The sequence below is a fragment of the Pelobates fuscus genome, chromosome 13, assembly GCF_036172605.1.
Source record: "Pelobates fuscus isolate aPelFus1 chromosome 13, aPelFus1.pri, whole genome shotgun sequence".
Taxonomy (NCBI): Eukaryota; Metazoa; Chordata; class Amphibia; order Anura; family Pelobatidae; genus Pelobates; species Pelobates fuscus.
Window position 1 is genome coordinate 92379370 of NC_086329.1, and position 13881 is coordinate 92393250.

At 38.9% G+C, this 13881-nt stretch overlaps 2 protein-coding genes across 2 annotated transcripts in view; one reads left to right on the plus strand and one right to left on the minus strand.

Moving 5' to 3' along the window:
* The window catches only part of ARHGEF2 (Rho/Rac guanine nucleotide exchange factor 2), a 602646-nt gene that overhangs the window by 575282 nt on the left and 13483 nt on the right, over positions 1-13881 (plus strand). The gene's annotated exons all lie outside the window — the stretch shown is intronic.
* The window catches only part of ITGA10 (integrin subunit alpha 10), an 85123-nt gene that overhangs the window by 21359 nt on the left and 49883 nt on the right, over positions 1-13881 (minus strand). The window contains exons 8-18 of the mRNA XM_063439529.1: positions 13591-13741; positions 13268-13433; positions 7874-7947; positions 6333-6477; positions 4878-5026; positions 4210-4353; positions 2785-2988; positions 2143-2273; positions 1341-1507; positions 469-611; positions 18-128 (exon numbers count right to left, since the gene is read on the minus strand). Coding sequence (XP_063295599.1) covers positions 18-128; positions 469-611; positions 1341-1507; positions 2143-2273; positions 2785-2988; positions 4210-4353; positions 4878-5026; positions 6333-6477; positions 7874-7947; positions 13268-13433; positions 13591-13741 — 1585 coding nt within the window. The remainder of the gene's footprint in view (positions 1-17; positions 129-468; positions 612-1340; positions 1508-2142; positions 2274-2784; positions 2989-4209; positions 4354-4877; positions 5027-6332; positions 6478-7873; positions 7948-13267; positions 13434-13590; positions 13742-13881) is intronic.

Genomic DNA, 13881 nt, shown 5'->3' on the forward strand with positions numbered 1-13881 from the left:
CTGTTTCTGGAACTCACCAGCTTTTTAAGAGTAGAAGGGCATCGGTCATCCAGTACTGGGCTAGACTCTGTATCACTCAGATTAAAACGTAGGTGAACCCCTATTGGCCTCAGATAATCTACAGTCTCCTAAGTAAGAAAAAATAAAGTTGATTTCCAGAGAGTGCAAAAGATAAGATAATTCTACATCAAACATTATACAATGTGGCGTTGGCAGGGACAACGCTTCAATGTCAGAAAGACAATGAGTATTTCATCAAGAAAATCTTAAAGAACAACATGAATACTGATACAGCATGGGCATGGTATGGCATGACCTTATATAACATGATCCTGTCAACAAGGATTCATAAAAACATATCCACAAAAGACCATTAGAACTAAGTGAGAGAACTTCCATAGGAAGGGTAACTGTGTATCTTCTTGAGGAACCTCAATGAGATGATTGGAACCTTTAGGACATACTCACGATGACATGGAAGGCTAGAATCATGCAGGTAATTTTCCCTGTGCTCGCTCGGATGCGCTTACTCAGCACCTTTTGAGATTTCTCATCAAACAAGGCCCGAGGGGTGATCTTTTTGTCATCCAAGGAGAGGTTGTAATAAAGACCTGAAAGGAGTAGACTATCTGTTTAATTATAATACTTTTAGTACCTACCAATTAGAAATTATAGTTTTGGGGCTGCATCACTAGAGAAATTTGGCAAAGCATTGTGTTGGAGGTGTATTTCTACATGTAAATGTGTTTCATTTAAGGGGTATATCATAAGAAGGTAGGTAAGATGGAAGGTTGAATGTATTCACTTAGTTTAATGTTGTGGATTAACTTAACCATATATATATATATATATATATATATATATATATATATATATATATATCCTGCCAAGGTAACCCTACTACAACCAACATAATCACAAAATTTACCTCCTATGATGTCTGTTATAATAGCAAAACCGTAATTAGGTCCGTTCTTTTTTTTTTTTACTTTAAATGCACATCTGTAATAGTAATAAATGTAAATAGTTTCTGGACTCGGGTATTGGGACGTAAATAACCATCTGCCTGTCCTTTTGTTAGAATAATCACAAGTAAGATAAATTGTTAAAGGTACTGAAACCTTAAAAACAATACTAAATGTCTTGGTGTGGCAGATAGGTTGTATGTGGCTAGACCCTGACCTCTCATTTGGTCTTCATATTCATAAACTATCATCAACACCTCATCCTACATTTTCTGCTCTGTTTAGGAACACATCATCATCATCAAACTCTGTGGTAAGGGAATACATTGTATAACAAATCAATTAAGCATTAGAAATAAAAGTAGATTTACTGACCAAAGTGATTATCCCACTTTCCTGGTGACTTGGAGGTAACAGAAAAGCAGAGCGTAGCATTGAGACACACAGACTCCTTCCCATGACGAAGACAGTTCTTTTGTACCATGTTAATGGTTGAAGGATTTATCTGCAAAGAGGCATTTACACGAACGATGCTCCGTGACCTGCAACACAGATATATATATATATATATATATATATATATTGCAATGCAATCACATTATTTTTCTTTGCACCATGGCACCTATATTGAGCCATGGTGGTTATGGTACTTATGGTTTGAAAAAAATAAATATGTTGATAGTCCCATTGCGTCTTTGTACGATAACTAGTACGCTGAGCTGTAGTGGTTATGGTGCTTAGACTGCCCATTTAAAAATGTTAGTTAAGACAAAGTAGAAACAACTACAAGGAGCAGAAAAGGACAACCAATATAATAACTACTAAGTCTGTCCGAACGCAATTATCGCATGACAAATTTGCATAGTCATGCGTATACTTATTGTAACGATTTATCTGGTTTATGCTGTCTCACACATCTTCCACAGAGGTCCATGTTGGACAGCTATTTTATTTTATACTTAAGATTACTATGGAATAATCTCACTTCTTTCCACTCTACCCATGCCCAAGATTTACCAATTTACGGCAGATATATCTGATAACTGATAAATATTTACACAAACAAAGTGTAAAATCCACATAGAACACATTAAGGCCATTTGTGATATGTTATGTCAGTGAGGCACACATTTCAGAAGTCCCCATCCCCCCCCCCAAAAAAGCAACAATCTGATACCTCAACATGACTGCAGCGCCTTGACTTCCAACAGTCAGGTCTACCAACTCATCTCCACTAAGGTCCATTTTGGCACTCACACTGCGGCCAAAGTAACTCAGGCCAAGGTTGAAGGATGAGGAGTCAATTCTCTGCAGGACAGATTCAAGAGACAAACGGGTCTTTTTCATAAGTGAGAGTTCTTGGTTCTTAATCATTAAAAGACTTTAAGACACGTTCCAACTCTGGAACCATTCCTGTACATAGAATTCGAGCAGGCATTCCATCTACATTATCCTATTGTGGAGTTTCACATTAGGTTCTGTTTGGTAATTGCATGAATATGTTCCACTTACATGAAAGGCACACACCCGTACATCACTTCTGGTCCAAAACACATGACTCAAATTTCAAACAATGGGTTCACTTCTGCTTAAAACCTAGAAAATATTAGCATTGCAGCCAGCATAGATACTATAATGTGCTTTAACCTCTACGGTAAATAACAAACATACAGGAAAATATATTTTTTGGGGTTTGGATTTAGATTTAATAGGCTAACCTCAAGGCACATTCAAGAACCCCCTCTTCTCAAGATTTGCTCAGCAACAACCTCACTGGTCTCAAGCAGAAAATATACTAAGACGTAACTTTGTCACTAACCTGTTTGTAGGTGGGATGGATGTTGTTACGATACCCATGGTAGATATATACTGCCCCTCTGTGGTTATCCTCCAGAGGAGCTCCCACCACCACGTCATTGAATCCATCGTGGTTTAAATCCGTGGCAGTTGCCAGTGAGTATCCGAACCGGGAATCCTGAACTTTGTGGTCTGCATGCAACGTGCCATTCATGGTCAGATACAACTAAAAAAATATATACAACAATTAAAGAGAAAAGTGCTTGAACATTTAAGATGTTGAATTTCACAATTTTCTAGAAACATTCCAGGTGTGGGTCTACTGATCCTTGATCATTTTCTTTTTAGTTGTAACACAAAAAAATATGTTTCCTTTCTGAAATATGTAGATTCATCCTGATCTTAGGGATGTAGAACAGTGATATGAAAAGAACATATATATATATATAAAAATAAGAGTTTGTGTTGTTTATTTAAAGCTGGGGCTATTATAGAAAAGGACATACAAGAGTCATATTAATTCTATGTATACAGGCAGCTAACATACTGAATGTATATTCAAAATACTTAAGAGGACACTGCAGGCACCAAAACAACTTCATCTAAATTAAGTTGTTATGGTGCCAGGAGCCCGTTGGAGGCACTCTTACCTCAAGGAATTAAACCGTTCTCGAACAGTTTAACCCCTAAGTTGCCTCCAGTGGCAATGTACACTCCCCCCGGCTGCTTCAGGCTTCTTAATTTTCAGATTCAGGAAGCACGGACTGCTGCCAGGCAGAGGCGTCACTGATTGGCTTAGAGTGGTCAGCTGAAGCTCTGAGCCAATCAGTGACTCCAAATTCACTAAACTGGCTTGGAAAAGGTATGTTTCTTTCCAAGCCAATTTAGTAAATGGTGAGTCACTGATTGACTGAGAGCATCAGCTGACCATTCTCAGTCAATCAGCAGCGCCCCTGCCCACAGCACTGCGGGATTCCTGGAATCCGCCGGGGTAGGAGTGGACATCAGTGCATGAGCCAACTTAGGGATTAAATCGTTCGAGAATGGTAAGATGGCCTCTCGGCACCATAACAACTTCCTTTAGATTAGTGTCCCTTTAACCCCTTAAGGACACGACATGTGTGACATGTCATGATTCCCTTTTATTCCAGAAGTTTGGTCCTTAAGGGGTTAAGCATTGTGAGTAGAAAATTCCACTAAATGGATTCTAGATTATTATGTGGTCTGTGGGTGACTCTAATATGTCAAATCTCTCTTTGCAATCTTTTTTTTTTTGTAGTATGTAGGCTTTTTTTGCCCAGAAGAAGTAGTGGGTTTATGGGGCATGTCACCTCAATGGGAGACAAATTCATATTATAACCTGGATCCATTTTATGTTATATTGTTTTGATCTGAAGTCACATTCATTTTAAGTGGTTCACTGATGTGATGAAAATCTTGCTTCTACCTGGCCTACTCTGTAGATGTAGACTCGTCCTGTCTCTTTGTTCTGTGGACCAAGGAACATCGGAGCAGCCACCAACAGAACATCCGTAGCACCATCTCCATTAACATCCACAGGGCAAACTTCACTGCCAAAGTAGGAGCCGATCTGTCAAGAGAGTAGAGGGTTAAAGAGAGAGAGAGGGAGGGAATGGGGTATAAAATAAGATAAAGGGTGTGTGAATGATGTAGACAGATCAATTGGTTACATTTGTCCCATTTGCAATCCTGTAGCTATAAGTTTCAAAGAGCCCCAGGTAGAACTTAAATATTTACTAGCTGTGGTCGGACAAGACAGCAAGAGATATGTGCCTACCAGGGATACAGATCTCTAATGAGATATATGCAGTAAAAGCCTAAAGGCACTGGGAAATCCCAGCACCTTCACAATCTGCAGAACACTATCATTTTGTCATCCTTAAGTCTTGTAGCTTTCCCATGTGACCCCATGCTTAAATTCATTACTGCAAGGGAAGGTAGGGAATATATTTTGTATTTTGCTGCATGGGGATATTTTAACATGGGGAACATTGAACTATGATGATATAAATATTCACTTCCAGCTCTGTCCACAATAGACATTATAACACCTATACGGAGATGGTCATTATGCTCATGGTCCATGGTACTAACCTGTTCCCCCACCAGAGCCTGGGAGATAGACACACTGCCATTCTGAAACATCTCAAACAGGATCACCTTGCCCTTGTGCTTGAATCTTGGTGCCCCCGCCACGTATAAACCCTTTCCGCTCCGCAAGGAGATGGACGATACCGTGTAACCTAAGAGATTTGTGGCAATCTCAATTAATTGTTTAATTTCCCATGGTCGGCTATTTTGTGTAAGAAATATATTGGACCGCTGGTTAAGTATCTCTGTCTCTAATAGTTAATCTCAGAAAATCATAATTCAGTAAACGTTTTAAACCTGGGTTTCTCAAAGTCAGAGCCTGTCTCTTCTGACAACACACTTCTTAAATGAGCATGGGCTTAGATCTATGTTTCTAACGGCAACAAAGGAAATTCTTAGAGGTACACCTGAGCTCCTCTAAATGAACATTTGGCATGTCCACATGAGCTCATGGTGGAAATATCAAACAGCTTCACCTGAACTCATGGCAGAAAATATCAGACAGGTTCACATGAGCTCATGGAAGGAGATTTCAGACAGGTCCACATTAGCTCATGGAAGGAGATATCAGACAGGTTCACATGAGCTCATGGAAGGAGATGTCAGACAGGTCCACATGAGCTCATGGAAGGAGATGTCAAACAGGTTCACCTGAACTCATAGCAGGAGGTATCAGACAGGTTCACATGGGCTCATCGAAGGAGATATCAGAGAGGTCCACATGAGCTCATGAAAGGAGATATCAGACAGGTCCACATGAGCTCATGGAAGGAGATGTCAGACAGGTTCACCTGAGCTCATGGAAGGAGATGTCAGACAGGTTCACCTGAGCTCATGGAAGGAGATGTCAGACAGGTTCACCTGAGCTAATGGAAGGAGCGGTCAGACAGGTAATCTCTCACATCTGAATGTAGAACATGCCTGGCCTGATACCCGAGTTGTCTAAAAATGTACAGTCAATATGTGCTTTATTAACAAATACAAGTGTGTGTGTGTGTGTATATATATATATATATATATATATATATATATATATACACACACACACATACACACATTTCCACTTAGGGGTGTACTCACTTTTGTTGCCAACGGTTTAGACATTAATGGCTGTGTGTTGAGTTATTTTGACGGGACAGAAAATTTACACTGTTATACAGGCTGTACACTTACTACTTTACATTTCGTCAGCGTTGTCACATGAAAAGATATAAGAAAATATTTACAAAAATGTGAGGGGTGTACTCACTTTTGTAAGACGCTGTATATATATATATATTGCAGTTTAGTGATTGAGTGAGGGTGCTGGACCTTATATATACAAGTGTGTGCGCGCGCGCACGCACGCACGCACACACAGGCTCTCTCGCTCTCTTTCTGTCAATGAAAGTCTTAGTACTGCATCTTAATGTACAGATTTTGGTGAGATAAGGGGTGAATTCATTAGTTGAGCATTACCCAGGTAAGCAGCATGATTCTTCATCTTCACCGGGAATTCCTTCTCAAAGGCAGCACGAGGGGGCATAATGTTCCCCTGCATGGATTCCTTTAACACCCCCCCATCCCAATCATAAGCTCCCACAGTTCCAAACAGAATCCCATCCTGGGCAGAGAAAAACAGAGAACACTCCATGAGACAGAAATAGACAACAAATCACATAGAGACAACACCTCTACACCGGGACATCTCTTTCATACGGTGTGTGACAAAACTTATAGTACATATAGTGTTATTTTCTTTCTTTAATGACAACATTTCAATGGAGTACATTCTCTTTATAAAGTGACAAGATTCAATATACCAGGGGTAGGCAACTTATGGCACGTTTGCCATGCACGGCACTCAAGGCTGCTAGAGTCAAACAGGCTATGGCCTATCAGGAGTCCCAGTGAAACTTCAGATATCTGCTAATACAAAAATGTGGTGAAGGACAATCCTCAATTTATGCATTACAGCACGCAGAGGAAGTGATCTCCGATCACTTCCTCCCCGCACTTGTAAATAGGAGTCCACACTGTAGTAGAGCAGCCTGCAGCGGCTGTTGCAACTCCTGTCCTTGACCTGTACCTGGACAACCCATCCACACACACAATTCCACAAGCAGCCCCAATACACAGCCCACATTCATAGGTATTATACACAACACCACAAACTACTTGTGAACATATACAATATAACAGCTCGTATACGGACAAATACGATACAAAGCAACTGCAGTATAAATAACACAAGCAGAATACGGCAGCAAACACCCCTCAATTTAAAAAATATAGGACCGTCACGCAATGGGACATCACAATCTTATTTTGGTACAGTGCTGTTAAAAGGTTGCCTACACCTGCAATATACCGTTCTTATTAAGAGTTAATAAGCATGTAGGGGTTTATAAGAATACCCTGTCTCATTAGAGATATCTTTGCCAGAAGCTCAAGAAAGCAAGGTGAATGGTCAGAGTAGGACCCACCTAAGAGTTTTGCTTTGACATGGCAGGTGGGAATCCCGCTAATGGCTATTGGAGTAACTAAATAACCATAGAGCGTAGCTCTCCCCTCCTGCCAGACACCCGGGTGCTGCGGACCCGAGCTGGTGCGGCTATGAACCGGTACAGAAGGTATCCAGACGGGGTCGCAACCATGGTAGGTACACCACTGCGTCCAAAAACACTAGGGACTTGATGGAGCTTCCTTACACAGGGTTTCAAGAAGCCATTAATGGAGACCGGGAATTAGTAACCAACAGTCTGGAACTCTGTGTCAGATTGGAGGATGGTTGAGGCCTGGCTAAACTTTTACCAGTTACGCTAGACAGCTCCAATCCAAGCTCTTTTTGAACAACTTACCCCCCCTACACCAGAGCTATGCGGGGATGTATGGCTCTTGGGTATAACTGTCGGGAAATACATTGTTTTGGGGGACACTAGACGCAAGCATATACACAAACAGAAATTTCACAAGCGTCTGTTTAATCAATCTATAAAATAGAACTCCTCGCAGCTCACCTCCAGTACATGGATGGAAAAACCTATTTGTGACATCTCCAGTTCAAAAGAACTTTCATTAAATCCATACGTTCCTGTGGGGAAAAAACACATATATATATATACATATATATAGGTATTCAGCTCAAATATCTCTGCTTCAGTATTTACTGGGCATTGTGATTTCTTTGCAATAACTGGAGCTAAAATATGCGCTCTACGGTATACATGGTATGTAACTCAAATGACATCATAGTTTACAATCTGCAGTTTTATTTATAAGACTATAAACAAATTCGGAATTATTTACAACCCAGTAAACCCTTTATGTAATATTTGCATCACTATAAGCAAGACCAGATATGTTTACATCATAAACCACAAAAAAAGTGCATTCTGGGAGGGGTAAATGTAGTATACAGAGAAGCATATGGTTCCCTTTTGTCAAATAAAAGCGCTCTTTATTTAGTTCTTTCAAGTCACATTTTCTTAGAGGAACCCACTAATTTGTGCTTTTGATAGAAACAAATGATAATTTTGGCACTGTGGTTACTTTGTGTGCTGATCTATATTTTTACAGAGACCTTGTTACTAAACTGTATCATACGGTCTGGCACTTATTCAATTCTTGGATGAAATTAGATACATCGGTTTATATTGGGTAAAAAAAGGACTGTGAATATTTCAGAACTGAATGCCTGTTGCTTTTCTATTACAAATAAATAAAGATTTAAAGGGATTTATAAATATATACATATAGTGTAGATTGGATTAGCTGTATTAGTCAAGATGCCAATATAACCTAGTATTTCAAAGACAAGCTTTCGAGAGTTTTCCTCTCTTCCTCAGGTCTGAAGCTATATACACACAATTTTTACCATTCCATAACGGCACTCTGCGTATTTTAATGCAGATCGCTTTTGTGGTTCCTTAATTCCCTCAAGCATAAAAAGTCGATGTTTCAGTTCGGAAAAGGAACTTTCATTAGGACATCAAACAGTAAACATAACAAATATAACACAATTTATAGACAGAGGAATCAAACTTACCTCCTAAGTGCCGTTACGAACACATCTTCCAGCACCGTGCGCGAATCTGACCGGCAAATTTGGTTGCCATGGAAACAAATGAAGCCGCATCGAGGAGCACTATGCTTCTTTATCATAATCATTACAAGTATTAACTAGAAAAGCTACAATTTCTGGGGAAATTGTGTGAAGTGTTCTTGCCTCCACCAGTAGTCTAAAACTGGAGTGGGCGGAGTAACTGTTATTTATTCATATAGCACATTTAATTGCAACGTTGTTGCCCAAAGTGCTTCACAGTTACATTAAAACATACATTCATAAAAACATTAGCAGGTGTACAAAAGGCCCTGTCTATGACTGGCACAGGTCAGAGTATTTTGGCGGTTGCCATCTTCAAACGGTCGTATTTTAAAAACTATACACCCTACAGTAAAATGCTTTATATTGTGAGAATCACAAGACCCAGACCTACATTTTGATGCATAGTATCTCTCTGAAATATTAAAAATGAAGGCACAGTCGCAGTTTAGATATTGCCCTTCAAGTTTGAGCTATCTAGAGTGGAGTTTCAATGAATGTCAATGGACGGCGTGAGTTGCAAACAAATGGTCATATTGTGAAAACTATAAGGACTATGGCTTAACATCTTTAGTGGCAGCAGGGATAGCTGAACGTTTTGATATAAGATTTGTGTAGGTGGGCCTGAAAATGAGGGAGTGGTGGCAGTTTAGAAATCATGTCCTGATTTTTCAGCTTTTGCCAGCTCCCACTCTAGCTTTGCCATTCATTCCTATGGGACAAATTTCGCCACAAGAACGACGACATTCCGTGAACCATTTGGTGAAACGTTCCACAAAGTAATAGCAATCCGATCGGGAACAATCTGCACGTTTTGGTATATTTTTGTCTATGTAGTGTAAAAACTGTGGGAGGAGTTAGGGTGGTAAATTTGGCTATAATAATAATAATAATATATATGTGAGATAACATTAAGTGGTCTTGCTATGAAAGAACACTTAACAAGGTGCACAAAACATGTGTAAATGTTTCAAATACTTCAAGCAAAAATATGTGTCAAGATTAGGAGGTTGTGCACTTAAGTATTTTGCACTTATAAAGTAACAGGTGACTTAAAGTGCAAGAATAACGTGTGATTTGTTTACGTTGTGCAAAACTATATGCACATACGGTCTAAAAAAACAAACCGAAATGCTAGTGTGACACATAAAACAAAAGTAAGTAAAATAAAAAGTGAAATAGATCTGATAACAAGCAATACATATACAGTCTATATTAAGAACAATAAATGGTAAAATATTGTAAACAAAGGCATTATTCCAAATAGGATACCAAATGACAAATATAAGTAAAACGGTCAGGATGGAAGAAGGAATGTGTTAGATATAGAAAGTATCTATAACAAAAGCACAAAAAAAATAAAAATTCCCCTCAAACAATGTTTTAGAAGATTTTGTCCAAAAACAAGGGTAACTCCCATTTCTAACCGCTCTATGGACATATCAACACTGTATTTTGAAAGCCAATTTAAGGAACATATGCAAGAAAATAATCTTGTATCAAGCCAAAACTTATCAAACATTTTTACATATATATATATATATATGTTTTTCAATTCTTTATTTTTCATCGACAGATGTTACTAAAGACATAGCGGTTGAGTTGAAGCTTACGCAGAAGCCCATTTCACATGATCCATATCATTGTTCGAGTTGTTCAAACATACAATTGATACAGTAGTATGTCCTTTAGTAAAATAAAGACTGCTGAGCTATGCATCAGAGCATAAATATGAATAGATACTGTCTGAGATTTCATATATAAAACATATAAAAAAAATAAAATCGCAAAAAACATAAAATATTAAATCGGCGATTATTATACTCCTTTGGGCGGTAAAAAGGGGGCACCTGAATTATCTAGAATTTTCCACCTAATAAAACATACAGAAAGACAGGGCACCTGAAGTGGTAATGCAGGTCTATGACACCGTGGGTTGGATTGTTAGTTAAAGTATTAAGATGAATTTGGCCCTAGGGGTGGTGCTAGTAACTAGTACTGATACCAATAAGAATCGTATCTCGAAACCTTCCGTCCCAATCTGGGTACATCAACGGTCCCCTTCACCCTCTTCCTCCCCCCCCTGTGTTCCCCAAGAGACCGTCAGCCAGGGCTCCTTTTGGGCCTATAGTCGTGACCCCGGCTGGATTCCATCGGAGAGGACCAGGGCGCTGGGTTTACAGCTTTTTCCATTGCCATTTCAAGATCTCGTTGTTTATATCTTCTTGCCAGAAATGTATTGTACATCATCCCGAGTTGCACCCTGCTATGATTGACTTGGAAATTATTGTATGTTGTAGGTGGGCACTAGAATAGTGCAAAATCGTATTCCGATCCAATACAAACTATATTCCAATTTTCCTTCCGGTAAGGAAATTTCCACATCCAAATATTGTATAATTGTTCGATTATTTTGTGATATGTTTTTAATTGGTGCGAGTAATCCATTGATGTAATCGACAAACCGCATTGCTTTCTCTTCACCACCTTTCCAAAAAATGAACACATCGTTGACGTAGCAAAAGCATCCCGCAATCATGTCACTGTATTTCTCCAAAATATATTTCCTTTCAAACTGTAACATGTATGCATTTGCAGACATGGGGGCCATAGCTGCACCCATAAATGTTCCTGATATGGGAGCTTCCCTTTTTTGGACAAAATCTTTTAAATAATTATGTTGAATGTAGAATTATAGTTTTTTTTGTTGTTTTTTTTATAACCTTTATGTATTAAAAAAAAAAAACTTATCTGAAATTTGATTTATTGAATCTTCCACTTTTTTGTGCTTTTGTCATAGATTCTATCTATATCTAACACTTTAGTTCATCCATCCTGACTTTTTTTTTTTAACTCTTTATTTTTGGTGCTTGTTGCGTAAAACATAACATTCGTAGGCGCCACTTCCATGTGGTCAAATAATAACAGTTAAACATCTGCTATGGCATTCTGTATATTTGCACATTTTGTTAAGGTGGTTGTCTGTGTGGTTATAACGGGGTGACCTATGTGTTCGTATCATACCTCCATGTCGTGTGTGGTTCTATTGGGAGCTCAGGGTTAAGCTTGTCTGTAGTCGTTTGTTATATTTGTTTGGGTTATGTCATGGAGGTGCTGCTCTATTATGTTGTCCTATGTTACAACTGTGTAAGCTGCCTGTCCGATGAGCAAGTAATGGGTCGTGCTGCGTTGGCTATGGTAGTGTGGGGTTGTCGGTTGCCATGTGAGGCAAGTCGAGGGCTACGGGAGTCTATAGTCGGGTGGTGTCCCGTTTGTGCCCCTGTAGTTTCTACCCCTGTACCCTGGGGCGTTACGGGGGGGGATGCGGTGGTGTGTGTGAACTGTCAAAGAGCGCATTTTATGCCTGATATGTATGTCAGGGTTCTAGGGCATTTAAAGTTTTGGCGCCTCTCTCGTGCGTTTGTGTGAGTGGGGTGTGCCAGCAGGTGTGATACTTCACTATACGTTTCCATATTGACTTTTTACTCATTTTTGTGCATTGGTTTCCTATTTAGAATAATGCCTTAGTTTACAATATTTTACCATTCATTGTTGTTAATATAGACTATACAGGTATAAACGTTGGAAAATGTGTTTTACTTTTTTTTACTCACTTATCTGTTTTATGTGTCACATCCACACTGTGTTTTTTTGAGACCTTATATACATATAGTTTTGTATAACATGAAAAAATGACTCCTCATTCTTTCGCTTTAAATCACAAATTACTTTTGAATACAACACAGCATCCTAACCTTTGCACATATTTTTGATTTAAGTAGTTGAAACATTTACGCATGTTTTGTGCACTGCCACCAGGGTAATACTGCTTATGTTTACGATACAGGAGCGTAGTGCTCTGGGACGCAGCTTCACTTGTTGTAATGGCAAACGGAATTATCGATCACATGATCGCTCATGGGGGAGGAGCTTATTCACACACATGCGTGAATGATGCAGGAAGATGTGCTCGTAACAGCAATTAGGGGTACACTTGATTTCTCTGTCTATAAACAGCATTTATTTTCATGTTTTCTTTTTAAGGTCCCGATGAAGGTTCCTGTTGTGAGCTGAAACGTTGACTTTTTATGCTTAATGGACTAAAAGAACAAAAAATGTGATCTGGTTTAAAAAGACCCAGAGTGCCTTTTGCTGACATCCACTCGCTGCTCAAAACTTAACATTAAAAAAATGTCAACACTTTTTCCTATTTTTGAACAATGTTATAACTAGTTAATAATAAAAAATATCTCTAGTTATCAACTTTTTGGTTGTGATCAGGCCTCCCAACTATGCCGATTTCTGATACCTTCTAAACTGTAAATCCGGTCTCCTAAAGCATCTACGATGTCATTTAGCGCAGCTTCATCGGTGACATTGAAAAAATACTTTTCATCCGGATCGCTGGCGATGTACTTAATCTCATTGATAAATGAATCCGGGTCCTTCTGTCTTCTCATATAATACCCCAAAACCTGGTGAAGAGATACATAGTATAACACCAAGTCCTTTTACTTTATTTTCAGTATTGACTTTTCTCTATTTAAAATATCAATTTAAAATTATTCATCTTGTAAAAAATATTGCAGTGATAGCTTTTTATAGGAACATCATTTCAACGACGACACTTACAGCAATGGCGTATCGAGTGATGTGACGCTTCTCACACTCTGACAAAGCTAAAGGGAGTTCATCTCCATCATGAGATTCTCCATCCGTCACAACAATGAGGAGTCTAGTGGCGTCTTCTCTTCCACCACGCTCGGGGCTAAAAGCTTCAGTGCTAGAAAAAGAAGATTTAGTGTATATTTACCTTGGTGAACATATTACTTATTTGGTCGACGACGGGAAAAATGTGGTGGGACGTCATGAATACATGCACGTTCAATTTTCACAAAAGGGGTTTTATGTAACGATAAATTC